This window comes from Artibeus jamaicensis, unplaced genomic scaffold (assembly GCF_021234435.1).
Source record: "Artibeus jamaicensis isolate MK-2021 breed Jamaican fruit bat unplaced genomic scaffold, CSHL_Jam_final scaffold_1019, whole genome shotgun sequence".
In the NCBI taxonomy this organism is placed as follows: Eukaryota; Metazoa; Chordata; class Mammalia; order Chiroptera; family Phyllostomidae; genus Artibeus; species Artibeus jamaicensis.
This window is the reverse complement of record NW_026522025.1, coordinates 24,308,171-24,331,114: the sequence shown is the minus strand read 5'-3', so window position 1 is coordinate 24,331,114 and position 22,944 is coordinate 24,308,171. Positions and strand designations below refer to the sequence as shown.

The following is a 22,944-nucleotide window of genomic DNA, read 5'->3' as shown; positions in this document are numbered from 1 at the left end:
TAGCATCGGCCTGTAAACCAAGGGGTTGTTCTTCAGTTTGATTTCCTCATCAGGGCACATGTTTGAGTTGTGGGCATTCAGGTCCCCAGTAGGGGAACGCTCGAGAGACAAGCACACATTGACGTTTCTCTCCCTCTTTCTCCTTCTCATCCCCTCTCTAAAAACAAATAAATAAAATCTTTTTTAAAACCTGCAATAAATAAGACAGTGTAGTATTGGCATGAATAGAGACAAGCAGATCAACGGTACAGAAGAGAGAGTTCAGACACAGGCCCACACATATGGAGATGACTCATTTTTGGCCAAGGTACAAAGGCAATTTGGTGGAGGAAGGAGAGAGAGCCTTTGCAACAGCTGGTGTGGGAAAAAACCTGGTGATCCATATGCTGTAAAATGGAACTTCAGTCTATGCTTCGCACCATATACACTAATTCGCTTATGGATCACAGACCTAAACATAAAACCTAAAATTATAAAAGTTCTAGAAGAAACAATAGGAGAAAATCTTTGTGATCTTTTGTTAGGCAAATATTTTTTTGATATGACACCAAAGGCCCGATCCACTAAAAAAAGTTGACAAATCAGACTTCAGAAATAAAAGCTTTTACTATTTAAAAGGAAATGTTAAGAGAATGAAGACAATCCACAAACAAGAAAACAGTAGTTGCACATAATATATATATATGGTAAAGTAATTGTATCCAGGTCATATAAATAACTCTCAAAACTTAGTAAGAAAACAAAAATTTTAATTTTAATTAAAAGTTTTAATTTCAAAAATTTTAATTTTATTCTTCAAGAAAGAATATATAAGGATGACAGATAAGCATGTGAAAGCATGCTCAACATCACCGATTAGGGAAATGCAAATGAAAACCACAGTGAGATTCTACTACACACCTATTTTAGAATGACTAAAGTTTAAAAGACTGGCTATGGTCCATCTTATATCAATGATACAACTGCTTTGGAAAAGGTCTGGCATTTTTTAAAAAAAATTAAATATACTTAACTGATGATTTAGCCATTCCATTCCTAAGTATTTACCCCTAAGAAGTGAAAGCATACATCTCTATGAAGACTTGTACAGGAGTGTTCTTTTATAAAAGCTTAATTTATAAATTTAAAAAAAGGAAACAATCCTCACGTCCATCAAAGGTGAATAGGTGAATAAACTGTGGTACAATAGAATACGCTTCTGTAATAAAAATAATTAACTATTGATACACACATACATATAGATCTCAAAATAACTGGGGTGAGCGTAAAAAAAAACAGACAAAACAAAGTACATACTGTATGATTCTATTTACATAAAATTATAGAATATGCAAGCGAATCTGTACTTACAAAAAACATATCAGTGGTTGCCTAGGGAAACATGCAAAGGGAGGGAATACGAAGGAAAATGAGAACCATATGGAGGTGATGAATATGTTTGTATACATATATGTCAAAGCTTAAACTGCATACTTTAAATACGTACAGTTTAATGTGTGTCAATTTTACCTCAATAAAGCTCTTTTAAATATATAAGGATTGTTTCCACACATAAATCCAAAGAATTGCTCGTTTTCTGATATACCAGAAATGATTTACTTACACTTGCCACTAGCATTTAACCTTAGTAACTGTGATCTAACAAAAACTTAAAACTATCTTTACTCTACTTGTCTTCCAACTCTATTTAAATTCCTCTAACACTATCATGAAAAATTTAAATATTCCGATACTGCCTCAGATTTCTTTCTTTTCACAAATTATAGGAATTATTCTCTTCAATAATGTCTTTATTACAGCATTACCAAATTTTTATTTCTTTCCATTTTTATGTCTTTCCCTCTAGAATCATACCTCCGGTGTTCACAGCAACCAAATGAGATTTGGGGAGGAAAAAAATCAGTTCCTTGAATTCGAATGCTAAAGATCCAATAATAAAATATATTCTAAAAACAGCACTATTTGGTACAGCTTACTTTTCATATCTTTATATTTTATAAACTGCCACAACTTCATTACAAAAAATATTCTTCTTAGTTCAAATGTAAAGATTAGTATTTATTGCATGAGTAAATGTAAGATAAAATTAAGACTTCCATAAAGAAAATAATCTATTAACACAGGCCCAGTTACAGCTAAGTGATATGTGCTTTTAAATTCAGTGTCCTGGGGCACTGAAGTTAGAGAACTATTAGAAAGCATAAGTACAAAATTAAAACTACTCTGCCAGACACATAATGTGCCTTACCAATATGAATTCAAATACGATAAAATCAATTAATTTTTGTTAAGATCTAAATTCTGTTTATGTTATGTATTATTTTTACATAAAATACCCATTAAAGTTTATAGTCCTAATCTCATGAAAAAAGAAACCTTTTCCATGACAAAAATAAAGCCCATTTCCCAGGGAAAGATGTTTATCATAAGTAATCTAGACAACACAAGGTTGGAAAGCCTCTACTATCACTCCTGCCTATCGCTTTTCATTTGTTACTTTTTATCCCCACAGGAAAGTCAATTTCTTCTATATCATTGCCTCGAACACTGGAAATACTAATACAGCACCTCAGAATCCCAAAACTCAGAGGGGCTTTTTGAAGTGATATAGTCCATTTCCTTACCTCCAGACAAAATGAAAATTAGTCACGCATCCTATGCATTCAACATGCATTGAGCATCAACTTATGGGCCACACAATGAGAATACAAAGAAAGGAATAAGACACTGTTCCTTGTGCTCATATTTCACAGTCCTCCCCACTCCATAACCTGACACCACTGTTTAATGTTCTTGTCAAGTTTTCCTCCCTCATCTAACGTTTTCTGGAAACAGAGAATAATTATTTAGTTAATAGTTATCTTTCTACTCCTTTACATCAATATAGTAGTTAGCGCACATTTTTTTTTTTTTTGGTGAGGGTTTTAAGCTCAGTAAGGGAAGGGACTATGTCTCTATCTGGCTCAACACTTTTAACATGACTGAAACACAGTGATGTTTAATAAATATATTTTGAATAGATCTCTCTGATAACTGGAACTTGCCACATGTCACATGCTAACTATAACCTCTGGACAAATGGTGATACTAGTATCTTTCTCATAGGGTTGCTGTGAAAGGAGATAACATACACAAAGTAATACCTGACACACAGCAGGCACTCAAAAAAGGTGAGCTCTTAATGTTTTATTTTAACAAACATCTTATTTTGGAATAATTTTAGATTTATAGAAAAGCTGCAAATATAGTAGAGAAAGTCCCCATATTACTCAGGTTTTCTGATATTAACATCTTACATAACCAAAGTACTCTTGTCAAAAACTAAGAAATAAACCTTAGCACAGTATTATTAATATAGACTTCATTCTGATTTCGCCAGTTTTTCCACCAATTCAGTATACCACGTAGGAGATCGTTCTGTGTGGTGTGGGCCCAGCTCCCACTGGGAGATGCACAGGACCCACGCCCACAGATAGGTTCTCCTATGGGGAATCAGGCCTGCAATGTGCCTAGGCCACCTTGAGTATTGCTTTTTGCTAAAAACTCTCTCACCCAGATTTGTGGCAAATATTTACTGCAAAGTAACTTCCTAAAAACCAGCCTAAACCTTCCAATGATAAGTGTAACCAGTTCACCACTTTTGCCCTTTTCATTTGATAATATTCTTCTTCTGTGATGTGATTAGCAGCATTGGCTCCTTTGTTTTCTGTAAAAGGTAACCATCTAAAGCAAACCTGTGCACAGTAAATGAGGACCATCATGTAATGTGCAGAGAAACCTGATAAATGCTGGTCACAGCCACAGCTGCGGCTTTTGCTCCCCTTGAGAGAAAAAGCCATGCTGTCCCTTTTCCTACACAGGACTCAGTAGTCCATGTGAATGTCTCAGTTCATCCATAATGACGCAGACACTGCGGGCCAATGTCAGGATCATACCACACTGCAATGAAACCGATTTTTAAGTGCTCAGTTAATTCTTAGTCTCTCTCACCCAACACTCTGAATTTGGACAATCAACTAAACTTCTTACCCCTTCATGTGGTGGTTTCCAATGGAAAAATAGTTTGTTTTTCATGATACATGTAATATACCAAAATAATCCTTAACAAAACCACAGAAGCTGAAGAGACTTAAGTATTTTGTTTAGAGTATATATTAGGTAAAAGAAAAAACACTTGGAAAATGCACTATTCTTTAAATAAATGACACAGCGAAATAAAATAGGAGTATTTATTGGGATGTTCATTCATCTTTACCGTGTGCTGGACACTAGGTTTTTCATTCCTTTTGTAGATAATAAAAATTGGCTTTGAAGAGGTTAATTTGCCAGTTATTCAATCACATAATTCCAGCACTGGAATATGAATCAAAATGCATCAGAAAAGATGTGTTTAAATCCATGCATATTATATATCATGTGTTGAAATTACTTCAGTCACGATGACATATTTCACTATGCAATTAATTATGTAACTGAATCACATCCAACATGGATTGTCAATTTTTTGGAGGCTGAAATAATCAACAAAAAAATCTCATGTCTAGCCCTGGCTGGTGTAGCTCAGTGGATTGAGCATGGGCCTGCAAACCAAAGGATCGAGGTTCGATTCCTAGTTGGGGCACATGTCTGGGTTGCAGGCCAGTTCCCAGCAGGAGACACATGAGAGGCAACCATACATTGACATTTCTCTCCCTCTCTCCTTCCCTTCCCCTCTAAAGATAAATAAATAAATAAAATTTTTTTAAAGACAAATACTGCAGAATTCCACTTACAAGGCACCCAGAGTAGTCAAATTCTTAGAAACAGAAAGTATAGTGGTGGTTTGAGGGGCTGGTGGGAAAATGAATGGAGAGCTGCTGTTTAATGACTGTAGTTTCAGTTTTAGACAATGAACGAGTTCTAGAGATTGGTTGCACAACAATGTGAATATACCTAATGCTACTGAACTGCACATTTTAAAATGGTTAAAATGATAAATTTTGCATTATGCATATTTTACCACAATGAAATAAAATTAAAATGAAAGATTTTAAGAATGAGAACAGGTCAATCTGAATAACAACTCACTGAAAAGAACTGTAATGGATGGTATAAATTCACTTTAAAATAGGAAGATGTTTTTAAAGTAATACAATCTTCTTCAAGAGTTAGGAATATTATTACAAAAAAAAGAAAAGCCAAAATAAAGAGCATGTTTTAATCTACTTTAATAAACATTTTGACTAAACCATTTAAAACTTCAATTAAAATTTAAACACTGTAAACTAAATATGCTCTGAGCAATAAACTCACTATTCCATTTTGTGTTCCTGTCATTATTTTTTACCTGGGAGAGAGAATAGTACCAAGACAGAGGCCGTTCAAATGCTCTTAGTGCTGCTGTCTTCAAGGAAAACTGTGATTCGCTGACTGTTTCTTCTGACATGACTCCTCTTCTAATCTTCATTAAATGAAACACAAAATGTATTAACCACAAAGATTTCTGGTTACTCTTCCAAATTAAAATTTTAACTTTATCAGCTTTTTTTTGCAGTTAATTATTCATGATATTACACTCAGCTGAAGAAAATAATGTTCTGAGACAAATTTACTTGAGCTAAATGTTTACTTATTAATCACCAAAGCAGCCAAAAAGAAAATGAGTTAGATTTCAATTTTTGAGTTTGAGTAGTGAATTTTCCTTTACTACTTGGGAACTGCAGGTTCTCGCCCTGACTGGTGTGGCTCAGTTGGTCAGGCATTGTCCCACAAGGCAAAAGGTGTCTGATTCGATCCCAATCAGGGCACATGCCTGGACTGCAGGTTCAGTTACTAGCCAGGGCATGTCGCAGCATGACAGGGCATGACGGGGCACATAAAAGAAGCAACCCATCCATGTTTCTCTCTCTCATCAATGTTTCTCTCCCCCTTTTTCCCCTCCCTCCCCCTCTCTCTAAAAATAAATAGGAGTTTTGGTCAAGACAGTGTCATATGTAAACAGGGCCCACCTCCTCACACAACCACATCAAAATTATAACTAAAATACAGAACCATCAGAAATCGAGGTGAATGGAAGACTCGCAACTATGGAATTAAAAAAAAAAATACATCTATCCAGAGTGGTAGGGGGGTGGAGACAAGAAATAGGCTGGTACCACATCCCTATGTGATGGATTATAATCTGAAAGGGATATTTTAGCAGCAAAGAGTCCCAGCCCATACCAGGCCTCCCCAGCCCAGAGTTCCAGTGCTATGAAGATAAGCCTCCATAACTTTTGGCTGCAAAAACCAGTGGGGATTAAGTTGGTGGAAGAAACTTCTGGAGTCCCAAGCAGTTTCACTTAAAGAACCCATACACAGACTTACTGAGATATACTCCCTCTGAGCTCCAGCCCTGGGGTAGCAGCTTGAAGGCACCGGTGACACACAGGGAGGAACTGAAGTGTCTGGCATGAAGGTGAAAGCTGAGGGACAGCTTTCACCCTGACAGAAAGTTGGGCAGAGGCCATGGCCTCTTTTCTGCATCCTTTGCCCACAGAGCCACAGAACCAGCAGGCAGGTGCCATATCTGAGACTCCATGGACCTGCTAACAGTTTGCCCTGCTCTGTAATCCAGTGAGACTCCCTTCCTCAATTTACAGGCCCACCCGAACTCTTAACTGTGACTTTTCCATATGAATGACTAGTCTTGGCTTATGTTTCACAACCTCCTAAATCCTATCAAACAAGCAACAGTCAGCCTCAGTAAGCCCCCAGCCCTCCCGCCTCTTATTAAGTGGCCCCAGACCCCACACTAGCCACAGCCAGCCTAAATTCACAGCTTGGCTTCACATGGGAATCTCTAATCCCAGCACAAGTAGCAGCCATCTCAGATTGCTTTGTAGCTCATGAAGGGTGGCCCAGGGCAAACGCAGGTGGGGGCTGACCTTGCCTTGCACCATCCAGGATACCTGAGAGACTGTACACCCTGTCAGAGCGCTACCGCCCTGCCCCTGCACAGTGGACCCTCCACGAAGGGAGGAGGTAGGTGGTCAGTGGTCACAGCCAGTCCTTGCAGCTGACTGGCTTGGGCAAATCCCTCCCATTGACCTGACATCAGCAATCAAAGCTCAACTACAAGAGGAGGGTGTACTCAGCTCACACAGAGGACATACCTCAAGTACCCAGCTTGGGTGATAGGGGAGGCTGTGCCACTAGCCCCTACAGGACACCTACAACATTAGGACATGCTACCAAGACAGGGAGTCATAGAAGATAGCAGCTCTACCTAACACACAGACAAACTCAGGGAAGCTGACTCCTCTTTTGTCTCCCAAAAGAGGAGACAAAGAAACATGGCCAACATGAAAGAACAGATCAAAGTTCCAGAAAGAGAGCTAAACAAAAGGGAAATAAGCAATCTATCAGATGCAGAGCTCAAAACACTAGTTATAAGGATGCTCAAGGAACTTAGGGAGGACCTCAATGGTATAAAGAAGATTTGGTCAAAAACAAAGGATTCACTAATTGATATAAAAAGCAATTACAGGGAAAGAGTAGGGTGAATGAAGCTGAGAATCAAATCAATGACTTGGAACATAAGGAAGCAAGAAACATCTAATCAGAACAACAAGAAGAATTCCCCTAAATGAGGATAGTATAAGCAGCCTCTGGAACAACTTCAAGCATTCCAACGTTCACATCATAGGGATGCTGGAAGGAGAAAAGAAAGAGCAAGAAATTGGAAATCTATTTGAAAAAATTATGAAAGAAACTTCCCTTATTTGATGAAGTAAAAGACATGAATGTCCAAGAAGCACAGAGAGTCGCAAGCAACATGTATGCAAGAGGCCCATTCCAGGACACGTCATAACAAAAATGCCAAATGTTAAAGATAGAAAGGATCTTAAAAGCAGCAAGAGAATAGCAGTTAGTTACCTACAGGGGAGTTTCCATAAGACTGTCAGCTGATTTTTCAAAACAAGCTTTGCTGTCTAGAAGGAATTGGCAAGAAATATTCGGTCATGAAAAGTGGGGACCTAGAGCCAAGACAGCTACTCAGCAAAGCTATCATTTAGAATTGAAGGGAAGATAAAGAGCTTCCCAGACAAGAAAAAACTAAAGGGATCCATCATTACCAAACCATTATTATATGAAATGCTAAAGGGGCTTATTTGAGAAAAAGAAGATCAAAACTATGAACAATAAAATGACAATAAATATGTATCTATCAACAATTGAATCTAAAAAACAAACTAAGCAAAAAAGAAGAATAGAGACAGAATCATGAATACCAATAGCATTCTGATGGTTGCCAGATGGGAGGATGGTGTGGTGGAATGGATTAAGAGGTGAGGGTAGAAATAGGTAGGTACAGAACAGTCATGGGATGTAAACTACAGTATAAGAAATGGAGTAGCCAAACATGAACAATGGTGGGGGATTACCTGATCAAGTCAGTGGGTGCTGGGTGGTGGGGGACAAGGGAGAAAAATCAGGGCAACTGTAATAGCATAATCAATAAAATATAATAATAAAAAATAAAGTGAGGAAGTAATTCCAAACTCAATCACTAACAACTGAATAACTTTTGAAAACCAGTCATTTCAGGTGCTTTCATAAGTATTAATTAAAAGAAACATGAAGGTAGTCTCATGATTATTCACATTTGTGAGGGGTGTTTTAAAACATCACCCAAAACTGAACTATGTAGTACAAATTAGTGCTTGCTTCTCTCCATTTTAACCACTGGAGAGTTAAAAATAAGTGTAAGAGTTTGCGTGTTAAACATCCTAAAGTTCTATTTTACAACTTGGATGTGTAATTCAAGCAAGAATAAAAGTCTAAAATATCCCCCAAAATTTGACGTGAAGCATAAATCTGTACAACCGAACTATAAGAGACACAGCAAAAATGCTTAGTTGCCACAATGATAAAAATAAAAATAATAATAAAAGTCTGTGCAAGCGCAAAACCTTTAGAGTCATCCCTCAGTGAAATAAATGTTAAATGACTTCATTTACAGAAGGGCTCAGGCTGACAATCCCCCTGATGCTGAAGCATCTTCAAAGGAAGAGTAATCTTCCCCACTCAAAATCCCCTTCCTGCTCCAATCACTGGCATTCAAGCAGAAACTTGGACCGCACTGGCTGCCCCACCTCCTACGGGACTCCCCACCTCCCACTGCGCTCTCCCAGGCAATCTTCCTTTTTCCTTTATCAAAAGGAGCTTCCTCTCGGCTTTACTGACCTGAAACCTTCCTCGGGGTCGGAGTAGAGCTCACCCCAATGCAGCGTCTCCCTTGTGCGCCTCCCCCTTCTCCCCCTCCACGGGAGAAGACCCCCGGCTTTCCGCTCCTCCACCCGGCTCTCCACCCAGCACAGGAGGCTAAGGCTGACACCCGGACCGTACACCAGCAGCCCCACCCTTCACCTTAGTACAACGTACCTAGCACAGTAGGCAGGTGCCAACGGCTCACGCCTTCTTCCAAGCTGCAGCCAGGCACTGAGCAGCAGCAGCAGCCCGGCCACCAAGGCGGAGTCCTTCCGGGGTCAGGAGTGGGAAGGTGGAGAGAAAGTGGCGAGGTAGTACAGCCTTTCTGCGTGAGGGGCTACGTGTGAAGCAGCTTCCGCCATTTTTGTTTGGGGCAGAGCCCTGCCGTTCTGTTCCAGATGAATGCAGAAGGTAGGTTAGAAGAATGCAGGTCTTTTACAATGCTGTCAAAAGCTAGTATCCTAGTTTGTAACCTTTTGTGGTATCTAGTACCATTCTGCCTATCTGGTGAAAACTATGGGGCCATTCACTCAGAAAAATGCACATAGACCCGTGCTTATACATTATTAAAAGATACGTGTGTGTACGCGTGAAAACACTCAGATGAACACTGAGTGGTGTGGCAGGTGAACTTGTAAATTACCCATCATGAAATGTGGGCAAAGGTGTTGAAAAATTCTTCAAAAAAAAATTCACCAAAGCCCAAGACAACCTCTCACAACAGGCCAGTTTGCTGTTGTTTGTTTTTTTGGAGCCAGCTTCATACACACTCATATACTCAAAACCGATTCATAGATCCCAGACTGAGAAATTCTACTAGAGACCCTCTGCCCCCAAACGAATGAATATTAACAAATATTCCAACCCTGTATTGATGATGAAGTTATTGATTTAAATTCCTCTTTGGCTTTTCTCCACATTTCCTACTAAATTAGGCTACCAAGTAATGTGTGAATATGGCCAACTACCAGGGGTTAGGCAGAGCTCTGAGGTTCTGCTTAACACATAGTAAACTACTGGAGGGAGGAAAACAAAACAAGATGCTGTTTCTATGTGCAGTCCTAAGCCAAAAGATTCCATCAGGACTGTAGATTTAAGAATTATTATGCTGAAAAGCCAAAATAATTTTGTAAGGATAGTTAAAACATGAGGTCAAGTGTTACTGTTCCAATCTAAGGAACTAGAATCAACAATTCTTCTGATGGTTTTCAAAATTCTTATTTAGTCAAAATGCAAAACAGGGAGAATGACAATACCAATATGTGATGTTACTAGATGAAAAATAAGTAAAAATGCACAGATTGAGTTCTATGTGGAAATATTTTACATTTATAGACTAATTAGTTCTCTTGACAGTTGAAGAACCTGGATTTGTAAGGCTATTTTTGTTTATTCCTCCATCTCCTTTTCTGCCTCCTCCCAACTTCCCACATATTGCAAATATTCAGTCTAATGGGAAGAACAGTAATAATGATGACTACCACTTAAAGCAACTTGTCTAAGAATATTATCCTCTTTAATTCCACAATAATCACGAGAGTGATATTATACACTGAGTATAAATTTACCCTTTAACAGGAGAATAAGAAATGCCATATTCTATTTACTTTTTTTAAAGATTTTATTTATCTTTAGAGAGGAAGGGAAGGAGAGAAGGAGAGAAATACCAATGTATGGTTGCCTGTCATGAGTTCCCTTCTGGGAACTGGCCTGAAACCCAGGCATTTGCCCTGACTGGGAACCAAACTGCGATTGTGTGGTTCGCAGGCCCGCGCTCAATCCACTGAGCTACACCAGCCAGGGCTTCTATTTACTTTTTAAATCAATGTAATTTACTCCAAGCATCCCCTTTTCTGGGTTGCCAGAATATTCAATTTTACCATTATTGGGTGTATTGGGATGCTGTTAGCCACAAGGAAAAAAATAGTGGCTCAAATAATAGGATAGGCAGCAGCTGGACACTGTCTCATATTTGGACTTAACGTCTTCTGGTATTCTGGCCCAGAGGAAAAAAATGGGACTTGGAATAATTATAAAGGTTTGCCCCTTCCACAGACAACCAAAGCCATCATGTAATATTTACCAAACTAGGGGGTGGAGTTCATACAGTAGTATTAGTTGTTTCTACAGTTCTCATACTGAGGTTCTTGCTACATTAACCACTAATGAGTTTGGAGGATCCTATATGCATATTTTCAAAACAGTGCTGTGGGGTCAGACTGCCAAAGTTTGAGTCCTTTCTCTCTCACTTACTAAGTATGCGGCCTTAGGCAAGGCACTTAACCTCATTATGCTTCAGTTTCCTCACTAGGTGTTGGGAAGACAAATGTAATAGTCATTGTAAATCACTAAGATTCTTAGGTAAGTTTTTAACTTGAATTGCTTTTATCTCCATAGACTCTTTTTTCCTTTGTAATCCTATATGTTTTGTTTTATGCCCATAGAAACATTACTTTGAGAGAGAGGTCCATAGGCTTCACCAGAATGTCAAAGGGCCCCTTGATACCAAAAAATGGTTAAGAACTTAGAACAATGCTAGCAAATACTTTTAAGATACGTAGAATTTTAAGTAGGCTTTTTCATGTCTTTTGGCAGAAGCTCCATGGTTAAGAAAAATAGATTCCAAGTGCCTTGAATATTCTAAAATATGATGCTAGACCTTCCGCACAGGATATGCTAGGAGAATGCAAAGCCCATTTAGGAATCCTCAGTCCTCATGTACTTTCAGGGAATGAAGTAGCAAAATTGATTTAAAATAAGACTGGAGCATGAAAATTCCTTGGAGGTCATTTCCAGAAGTGCTGTGCATTTCCCTTCCCCTTACCCAAGAGTGAGGAGAAGAGAGTGCTTATCCCATCCTATCCCCACCTCAAGTAAAGCAAAGAAGCCTTAAGAAACTCAGACAACTTGACCTTTGTACACATTAGTTTATGTCACCTGGAAAAAGTCTAAAGTCAATAGACCATCCAAAGAGGCCTCTGATGGCAAAGCAGAGAGAGAGAGAGAGTTGCAGCAGGAGTGGCCTGTACTTGTAATGTTTGCAAGAAAAGTTTTCCTGTGGGCCATATAAATGCTACATAAGGTAGCCAAACTTTGAGCCAAATCTTTTAAAAAATATTTTATTTATTTATTTTAGAGAGAGGGGAAGGGAAGGAGAAAGAGTGGGAGAGAAACATCAGTGTGTGGTTGCCTTTCATGTGTCCCCTACTGGGGACCTGGCCTGCAACCCAGGCATGCGCCCTGACTGGGAATCAAACAGGCGACGCTTTGCTTCACAGGCCCGTGCTCGATTCACTGAGCTACACTAGCCAGGGCGAGCCAAATCTTAAAAGGTCGTATTTTCAAACCCAAAGATAAGTGGATCATTTAAGTGGTTAGCCACAGATTTCCCCCAACCCCCACCATTAGGAAATGAAACAGAGAGAGATCATCAGCAAGGTGAGCAGTCACTGAGGAGCCCACAAAAGGGCCCTGTAAGGAAAGAGCCAGCATTCAGGAGTGGGCCACAAGAAGAAGGCACCAAAGTCAGATTTAACTGCACTGATTGGGTTTAGTTGATATTTTATTTGGGATATTTAGGATCACTGCTTGCTGCAGCTGAGACAACATATGGTCAATGTATTTCATGAATTATTGGTGGAAACAGAACTTATTAAGTAACAACATTAAGCCTGACCAAAGTCTAGTACTTTGGGGAGTTAAAAAAATTACAGCATATAAGCTGATGAGTTCTTTTAGGTAATTCATGTATCCAATTACAGTACCTTTTCCATTATCTACTAAAACCTGGCAGAGTCCCCAGAAATAACCCAGAGCCTCCTTTCAAATCCATATAATGCCCTAGGGCTTCTACTGGCTACCGTTACATAATTCTCACCACCCAGGCAAAAGTGTTTGACAGAACTCCCCTACGAGTCAGTACTAAGCCAATCAAAGCATCTAGAACTCAGAGTATGGTTCTAGAGGCTAATTTAAAGCATCTATTCTATTCACATCCAAAAATTATGGTACATATACACAATGTAATTTTATGCAGCAGAAAGAAAAAGGGAGTTCCTACCCTTTGCAACAGCATGGATGGAACTGGAAAGCGTTACACTGAATGAAATAAGCCAAGCGGTGAAAGACAAATACCATATGATCTCATCTTTAACAGGAACCTAACAACAAAACAAACAAGCAAGCAAAATATAACCAAAGACACTGAAATACAGAACAGGCTGACAGGGACCAAAGGGGAGAGGGGAGGGAATTTCAGGGGAAAAAGGGGAAGGATTTACAGGAACTAGTATAAAGGACACATGGACAACAACTAAGAGGGTGGAAATGAGAGGGAGGTGGGGAGCATTGGGTGGGGGCTGGGATGGGAGTAAAAGACAGAAAACTGTACTTGAACAACAATTAAATTTTAAAAACAAATATTACAGATTCGGTTATTCAAAATATTAAACATATGAACCAATTCCACTCCTATATAATACCCAAGAGAAATGAGAACATACAGCTACATAAAAACGTGTAAGAATGAGCTTAGCAGTATTATTCATAAAGTATAAACAACTCAAATGTTTGTCAGCTGGTGAATTGATAGATAAAATGTGTATAAGCATTATGGAAAGTTATTTGGCCATAAAAAGGAATGAAGTACTGATACATGCTACAACATGGGTGAATCTTGGAAACACGTTACTTCAAACAGCCAACCATAACAGATTACGTATTGTATGTTTGTATTGATATGAAATATCCAGGATAGGTAAATCTGTAGAGATAGAAAGTAGGTTAGTGGTTGGTTGCCTCAGGCTGAAAAGGTTGGGAGGAAATGGAGGTGACCAATAAAGAGTATGGGACTACTTTTGGGGGTGGTGAAATGTTCCAAACTTAGATTGTGGTGTTGGTTGTGCAAATCTGTGAGTATATTAAAATATTGAATTGTATACTTTGAGTGTCTGAATTGTAAAGTATGTGAATTAAATCTCAAGCTGTTACCCTCACAATTATTATTGCCATTTCTTAGATCAAAAAAAATCAAGGCTTAAGGAGACTATGAAAATGGTAAAAGCAAGAGGTCCGAGGCCAGCGAATGACCTGGAGCATGCCCCCTCCCTACACCGCTTCAGCAGTTGTCAAAGCATTGAGCTGCTCCCCTGGTGGGCGTTCTGTGGGGAAGCATTTACATCAAAATAGAAAATGAAAAAGAAAAGAAAATGAATGTTAAACAATACAAATGTTGTTCTATTAAGAGCTTAGATAAATAAGTTTATTCTGAAGGTCCTTTAACATAAAGAACAACAAAATTAAAATTAAACCACATAGACAAGATTTCCTATTGTGCACATTTAGAAATGGCATTTCAAAAGTATAAAAAAACAGGTGCTATTTCTAAACTGAAAAAAAAAATGAAAAGAGCTGCCTGCATCTGCCATCTATATATTTAAATAATGGATATTTCAAAAAGTATAAGAAAATTGCCCTCTCCCCATGTTAGAAAATATATTTTATATTTTTCATATTTTCACATTCATTCATCTTTTTCAATAGCACGTTTATTGACTGGTCCATTTCCTACATTGTGCCATTTGCTAAATATTGGAAATACTAGGATGAGTAAGAAAAATCACCGCCTTCGTTCAGGAGATGGAAAAGTGAACAAATCATTGCAATGTATAATGTAGTTGACTCCTGAACCACAGGAGTTGGAACTGCAAAGTTGCACTTCAACGTGGATTTCTTCAATGTAGCTGGCTCTCCTCACCTTCAGGTTCTGCACCTCCAGATTTAACCAACAGTATTTTCAATCCACAGGTGAGAATCCATGTACATGGAGAGACACCTGCATGCCTTGTCGTGTGCCATTTTATGTCAGGGACTCGAGCACCTGCAGACTCCCTATTCCTGTAGATTCCCTACTACCCCAAATGTTTAGGGTTGGGGAAGGTCCTGGAACCAGTTCCTTTCAGATATTAGGGAATGACTATAGTCAAGTTTTGGAGGAATCAAAAGTTATACACGGCCGTGACTGGTGTAGCTCAGTGGATTGAGCGTGGGACTGTGAAGCAAAGGATCGTAGTTTGATTCCCGGTCAAGACACATGCCTGGGTTGCAGGCCAGTTTCCAGCAGGGGACACACAAGAGGCAACCGTACATTGATGTTTCTCTCCCTCTGTCCTTCCCTTTCCCTCTAAAGATAAATGAATAAAATCCTTTTAAAAAAGTTATACATGGATTTTTCAACTGCATGGGGGTGCAAAACCGTAATCCCTACATTTTTCAAAGGTCAACTATAATGACATTACAATGCACATTTATTATTTTTTCATCCCACAAGAAGCCATAACTTTATTAATGATAGAAGTGTTACACATTTCAATCCAAGCTGAAATTACTCTTTTGAAATACCAAAAAAGTTTCTCATTTTTAGATGGTTACATTTTTTTCCTTTTCCCAGCAGAATTTTTTTATATTGTTGTTCAAGTACAGTTGTCTCCATTTTCCTGCCACCACTTTCCCCCGCCCCACCCAGCCCCACCTCCCGCCTTCCATCCTTCCCCCCTATGGCTTTGTCCACAGGTCCTCTATATATGTTCCTTGATGAGCCTTTCCCTTCTTCCCCTTATTATCCTCCTCTCCCCTCCCCTCTGGTTAGTCAGTTTGTTCTTTATTTCAGTGTCTCTGGTTCTATTTTGCTTGCTTATTTGTTTTGTTCATGAGGTTCCTTTTATAAGTAAGATCATATGGTATTCGTCTTTCACTGGCTGGCTTATTTCATTTGGCATAATGCTTTCCAGATCCATCCATGCTGTTACAAAAAGTAGGAGTTCCTTCTTTCTTTCTTTCTTTCTTTCTGCTCCATAGTACTCCATTGTATAAATGTACCACAGTTTTTTGATCCACTTATTTACTGATGGGCACCTAGGTATCTTTCAGCCCTTGTGCTACTATGAACATTGGGGTGCATAGGTTCTTTTGAATTGGTGTTTCGGGATCCTTAGGGTATAATTCCAGCTGTGGAATTGCTGGGTCAACAGGCAGTTTCATTTTTAGTTTTTTGAGGAAATTCTGTACTGTTTTCCACAGTGGCTACACCAGTCTGTATCCCCACCAACAGTGCATTAGGGTTCTCTTTTCTCCACCACCTCACCAGCACTTACTGTTTCTTGACTTGTTTATGATGGCTATTCTGACTGGTGTGAAGTTGTATCTCACTGTGGTTTTAATTTGCATCTCTCTGATGACTAGTGATGCTGAGCATCATTTCATATGTCTCTGGGCCCTTTGTGTGTCCTCCTTAAAGAAGTGTCTGTTTAGGCTTTTTGTCCATTTTTTAATTAGATTGTTTGTCTTCCTGGACTAGAGTCATGTATTCAGAAATCAAAGGCACTTTTGTACAGCAACAACAAAATATGAGAAACAAAAAACAAGAAAAAAGTCCTAGTTGCTATAGCAACAAGAAGAAAAAAGTATCTAGGAATAAACCTAACCAAGGAAGTAACAGCATTATTACTACTGTTCTTCAGGACTTGGACTGCCTTCACTCTGGACACATTTGCTTGTGACAGGACCAATTCTATGTCCTTAACTTATGCACCTGTTGCTTCAAACTCTTCTCTTTCACTCCCCTCTATTACAGTTGGAGACTGTTTTCTTGAATGTTTGAGACAGCTTGACCTTGAACTTTGAATTTCTTGGCAGCTGCTAGTTGTGCTTGCTAGGGTAAATTTTTTATCTTGACTTGTCCCTCAGACTATGTAGATATCTGAAGCTGGGCTCTTGTAGACATCTGGTTTTGTGACGACAAAGAGGATATTCTCGGATTTCTGCATAGGGAACCTAGTAACCCCTGTAACCTGTTGAAGACCTGTGAACATAGCCTTCCATGCCTTCTTTTTTTTTTAAGATTTTATTTATTTATCTTTAGAGGGGAAGGGAAGGAGAGAGAGAGAGAAGCATCAATGTACTGTTGCCTTTCGTGCGTCCCCTGCTGGGAACTGGCCTGCAGGGAACCAGCCTGCAACCCCAGTATATGCCCTGACTGGGAATCGAACCGCAATTGTCTGGTTCGCAGGCCTGCACTCAATCCACTGAGCTACACCAGCCCATGCCTTCTTTTCACTCCAGCTACGTTTTGCTTTACCAAATCGTTCTTCATTGATTTCAGCTGCTGCTGCCAGCTGGGTTTGTTGTGTGGTTGCCTGTGTGGAATCTTGTTTCTCCAGTTCTAGCACTAATCCATCACTGTCGGATTCTCTTCCAGACCTTGTCGCAGCCTGGGACTGTGGCAACTCTTGCTCTGAAGCAGGGATGGTTTCTGTGGCTTCATGGGGCACTTTGTGGAGTGGGTGAGGGGAATGTGGAACCAAGGAAGAGAGCATGCAAACAAAAGCCTGCCCCACACCCATTGTAGAAAGTACAATTTATAATTTATAATCCACAGTATGATATCACTAGAAAATATGCCATAAGATGGAAGGAAAGGCCCTCAGGTCCTAGAAGAGTTGAAGAAGGCTTCTCCAAAGTTGTGGCTCTTGAGGGATGAGTGGAGCTCACCTTTAAGAGGAAGCACAAAGGGCAAAAGGGTGTTCTAACCTTAGGGTTAGGGTTAAGGGTAGAGTTAGGGAAAGCAGCACTAAATAGAAGAGGCACAAGCAAATGTTTTGCCTTTCAGGAAAATGTAATATAGATTAGAATAGATTCTATAGATTAGAATAGTTGAAGGACAGGGTATTTGATTGGATGTAATAAGATGATTGGGTGGGAGGAGTAAATTTGGGTCAAACTAAGGCTACGAGGAACTAGGATGAAGCAAACAGGTTGCCTGGGGCACACCATTTGAAGAGGTGCTCTCTGGTTCAGTCAATGAGAGATCCTTAGATATTGCAGCTAGGCAACATGCTTGTCTCATCCTAGGCCCCTGGTGAGAAAAATAAAAATCAACTCTGAGGCAACAAGGGGTCATTGAGAGTAAAGAGATTGGATTTGTGCTTTAGAAAGAGTTGTGTTCAGAAGTATGGCCTTGGACTAAAATAAACTGAGACTAGAGTCAGAAAGACATGCTAGGGAACTACACACACACACACACACACACACACACACACACACTACAGGTAACAATAAAGGGGATCTGTACACAGGAAACTTCCAAGTTTGTATCCCCCATGTAGTCATTTGAAAGTCTACTGATTATATAAAAAGTGCTGAATAAAATAAAATAAAATAACTCTACTGATTTTATCTCCTGCCCAGCTCTCATAGCATCTCCACTGCTAGATCCATCCCTTCCCTTGTCTGGAATCTGCAACAGTCTGCCTGTAATCTATGTCAGTCTTTGCTCTCCATGTAACATAGCAATCTTACCGTGTTGCTTCTTTTCTCAAAAGTTCTTCTTGGAGCTCTAGAGGAAAAGTTTACTTAGTAGACAAGGTCACTCTGACCTGCCCTCGCTGTCTACTCTGTCTCTGATCCCCTGCCATCAGACTCTGCTCTTGCAATACTGAAAACCCTTATAGGTTCCCAAATTTGGCACACTGTCTCTTGCGGATGTGCCTTTGCCTATGTTCTTTCATCTGCCTAAAAATCATTCTTTTTCTGGCCTATTAAAAATCTTTTTACTCAGCCTTTAAGCCAGTATCAGTTTTTTTTAAAGATTTTATTCATCTATCTTTAGAGGGGAAGAAAAGAAGAGAGGGAGAGAAATATCAATGTGTGGTTGCCTCTTGTGTGTCCCCTGCAGGAAACTGGCCTGCAACCCAGGCATATGCCCTGACTGGGAATCGAACTGTGATCCTCTGGTTTGCGGGCCTGAGCCCAATCCACTGAGTTACACCAGCCAGGGCTGAACAACAATTAAAATTTAAAAAAAAAAGATTTTGTCTTAGGAAGACAGAGAGATCCTCAGAGATTTTCAGAGACAATAAGGAAAAAGAATAAAACTATTTTCTTGCCCCCTACAAAATCCATGTACATGAAATTAGGAACAATGGTTCAATTTCCATCACTCACAACCAAAAATATATTACACAGACTCAGTTTATATCAGGGTTTCTCAACAGTGGTACTAAAGACATTTTGGACTCTCCTGTCACATTAATGCAATGGAAGGTGACTAAATCATTCTTCCTCCAGTCCTCATCAGGGATATTGCCAAATATCCACCATGGGACAAATATTTACTACCCCTAGTTGAGAAACAACAAATACTTGAGTTCTTCAATGCTGGGCTTGAGAATATTGTGAATAATACAGAGTTAGTCACTGTTCTTATTAAGCTTATAGGTTAGAGGTAATATTAAGTACATAAAATATTAAAATAATTAAATTTTATAATACATTTTCTGAAGGAAACAAAATGAGAACTAATGTGGTGAAGAGTGCCACCTAAACAGGGAATAGCTAGATAGGAGCTAGCCAGGTGAATGAAGGATAGGAGTTTGGGGTATCTGGTAGAAGCGTATCTGACTAGGACTTTCAGTCAAGATGGAGGCATAGGTAAACATGGCTTGCCTCCTGAAACAACCACAGTACAATTTGCAACTAAACTACAAAACAACTGTCACCCAGAATTGTCAGAAAATTGAGCTGTATGAAAGTCAGACAACCGAGAAATTAACAAAGTCACATTCATCCAGATGGGTTGGGGGGCAGAGATGCAGAGATGAAAGATGCAGAACAGGGGTTCCATACCCACACGTGGTGAATAAAAACTGGGAGAGAAACCTCAGGAGAAGGTATCCCAGCGCCAACAAGATGACCCAGCTCAGGGGTCCTGTGCCAGGAAGATAAGTCCTTCTAAGTCCTGGCTGTAAAAACCAGTGGGGGTTGGGGTGGTGTAAGAAACTAGGATTCTCAGGAGTCCCAGTTTCTTAAAGGACCCACTATAGACTTAGGACTTATGCAGACTCACTCCCTCTGGGCTCCACCACTGGGGCAGCCGCTGGAAGAGCACCAGTGGTATATGAGGAAAACTGAAATGTCTAGCACCAAGGCAAGTGCCAGTTGACAGCTTCCCATTGGACAGAACTCCAGAGGCCAGGCAGTGGCCATTGTCCCTTTTCTGAACCGTCCTCCACACAGAGCCACAGAGTGGCAGCACCACATCTATGACTCCATCAACATGGAGTTGACCTATCCTGGCAATTACTTAAGGCTCCACCCCATCCAACTTTCAGGTGCAATTTTCTACAATAGACATACTACTAAGGGAGTCAAAGCAGCTCTACCTGATGCATAGAAACAAACACAGGGAGGCTGCCAAAATGAGGAGACAAAGAAATAGGACCCAAGTGAAAGAACAGAACAAAACTCTCTTTAAACGCTCCAACATCCGAATTATAGGGGTACCAGAAGGGGAAGAGGAACAACCACGAGTGGAAACCTTATTTGAACAAATAATAAAGGAGAATTTCCCCCAATCTGGCAAAGGAAATAGACTTCCAGGAAATCCAGGAAGCTCAGAGAGTCCCAAAAAAGTTGGACCCAAGAAGGAACACACCAAGGCACATCATCATTACATTAGCCAAGATTAAAATGAAGAAGAGAATCCTAGAAGCAGCAAGAGATAAGGGGACAGTCACCTACAGAGGACTTCCCATCAGATTGTCAGCGGATTTCTCAAAAGAGACCTTACAGGCAAGAAGGGGCTGGAAAGAAGTATTCCAAGTCATGAAATCCAAAGACCTACATCCAAGATTGCTCTACCCAGCAAAACTTTCATTTAGAATGGAAGGACAGATAAAGTGCTTCTCAGATAAGACCAAATTCAAGGAGTTCATCATCACCAAGCCCTTATTATATGAAATGTTAAAGGGACTTACCTAAGAAAAAGAAGATAAAAAAGATGAACAGTGAAAGGACAGCAAACTCAGTTATCAACAACCACACCTAAAACAAAAGCAAACTAAAAGGACAGCTAGATCAGGAGTGGAAACATAGAAATGAAGATCACATGGAGGGTTAGCAACAGGGGAGTGGGAGGAGGAGAAGGGGGAGAAGGTACAGAAAATAAGTAGCATAGACAGTAGATAGAAAATAGATAGGGGGAGGGTAAGAATAGCATGGGAAATATAGAATCTAAAGGACTTGAGACACGTGTTCATGAGCTAAAGGGGGGAATGGTGGGGGAGGGGTGTGCAGAGTGGAGGGGAATGGAGGGGGGAATAGAACAAATGTAATGGCATAATCAATAAAATAAAAAAAGAAGTTAAAACAAACAAAGAACAAAACTCTAGAGAAAGAACTGAACGAAATGGAGATAAACAACCTATCAGATGAGGAGTTCAAAACATTGGTTATCAGGATGCTCAAGGAACTGACTGGGTACTTCAACTGCATAAAAAAGACTGAGGCAGAAATGAAGGTTACATAAAATTTTAAAAAATTATAGGGAATCAACAGTGGAGTGGTAAGACCAAGAATCAAATCAATGATTTGAAATATAAGGAAGAAAAAAAATCTAATCAGAACAGTAAGGAAAAAAAAGAATCCAAACAAACTGATGACAGGGTAAGGAGCCTCTGGGACAACTTCAAACATACCAGTATTCAAATCATAGGGATGCCAGAAGGAGGAGAAAAAGAACAAGAACCTGAAAACTTGCTTGGAAAAATAATGAAAGAAAACTTCCCTAATTTGGTGAAGGAAGTAGACATGCAGGTCCAGGGAGCAAAGAGAGTCCCAAACAAGATGGACACAAAGAAGACTACACCAGGCATAGCATAATGAAAAATGCCAAAGGTTAAAGATAAATAGAAAATCTTGCCCTAGCTGGTGTGGCTCAGTGGATTGAGTGCTGGCCTGTGAACCAAAGGGTTACCAGTTCAATTCCCCATCAGTGCACATGCCTGGGTTGCAGGCCAGGTCCCCAGTGGTAGGCCCATGAAAGGCAACCATACATCGATGTATCTCTCTCTCTTTCTCCATCCCCTCCCCTCTCCTTAAAAATAAATAAATAAGATCTTATTTATTTTAAAAAAGATAAATAGAGAATCTTAAAAGCAGCAAGAAAAAAGAAGACAGTTACCTACAGTTACCTACAAAGGAGTTCCCATAAGACTGTGAGCTGATTTCTCAAAAGAAACTTTGCAGGCTAGAAGGGACTGGCAATAACTATTCAAAGTGCTGAAAAACAAGGACCTACAACCTAGATTACTTTATCCTATAAAGCTCTCATTTAGAATTGAAGGGCAGATAAAGTGCTTCCCAGATAAGGTAAAACTAAAGGAGTTCATCATCATCAAGCCATTATTACATGATATTTTAAAGAAACTAATTTAAAAGAAAGAAGATCAAAATCATGAACATTGAAAAAGCAACAAGTTCACAACTGTCAACAACTGAATCTAGAAAACAAACTAAGCAAACAAGCAGAGCAAACAGAATCATAGATATGGAGAGCATTTGGAGAGTTATCTTGGGAGGGAGAATGGGGGGGGATGGGAAAAAAGTGCAGGGATTAAGAAGTACAAATTTGTAGGTATAGAATGGACAGGGGGATGTTAAGAACAGCATAGAAAATGAAGTAACAACAGACCTTATAAGTACGACTCACGAACATGAACTAAGGAAGGTGGTAATTGTCAGAGTGAATGGGGGGTACTGAATGGAGAGTAGCAAAGGGGGAAAATTGGGACAACTGTAATAGCATAATCAATAAAATATAATTTTTAAAAAGTGTATGTGACTGAGGACACAGCATTTGCAAAGGCTCATTCAGTTTCA

General features: G+C 39.5%; 1 protein-coding gene and 1 pseudogene across 3 annotated transcripts in view; both read right to left on the bottom strand.

Moving 5' to 3' along the window:
* MIGA1 (mitoguardin 1) overlaps positions 1-9,500 on the bottom strand; it is a 75,838-nt gene extending 66,338 nt beyond the window's left edge. Inside the window, exons 1-3 of one of the 3 annotated variants that reach the window (XM_037148125.2) lie at positions 9,406-9,500; positions 5,327-5,440; positions 1,351-1,371 (exon numbers count right to left, since the gene is read on the bottom strand). In XM_037148125.2, the coding sequence (XP_037004020.1) occupies positions 1,351-1,371; positions 5,327-5,425 (120 nt within the window). In that variant the 5' untranslated portion in view covers positions 5,426-5,440; positions 9,406-9,500. Of the gene's footprint in view, positions 1-1,350; positions 1,372-5,326; positions 5,441-6,345; positions 8,012-9,405 lie in introns of those variants that run through there. The other 2 variants (XM_053655517.1, XM_037148126.2) reach the window with 2 other exon arrangements.
* A 5,348-nt stretch (positions 9,501-14,848) lies between these two features.
* LOC119051408 (nascent polypeptide-associated complex subunit alpha-like) lies at positions 14,849-17,630 on the bottom strand (annotated as a pseudogene).
* Positions 17,631-22,944: the final 5,314 nt, after the last annotated feature.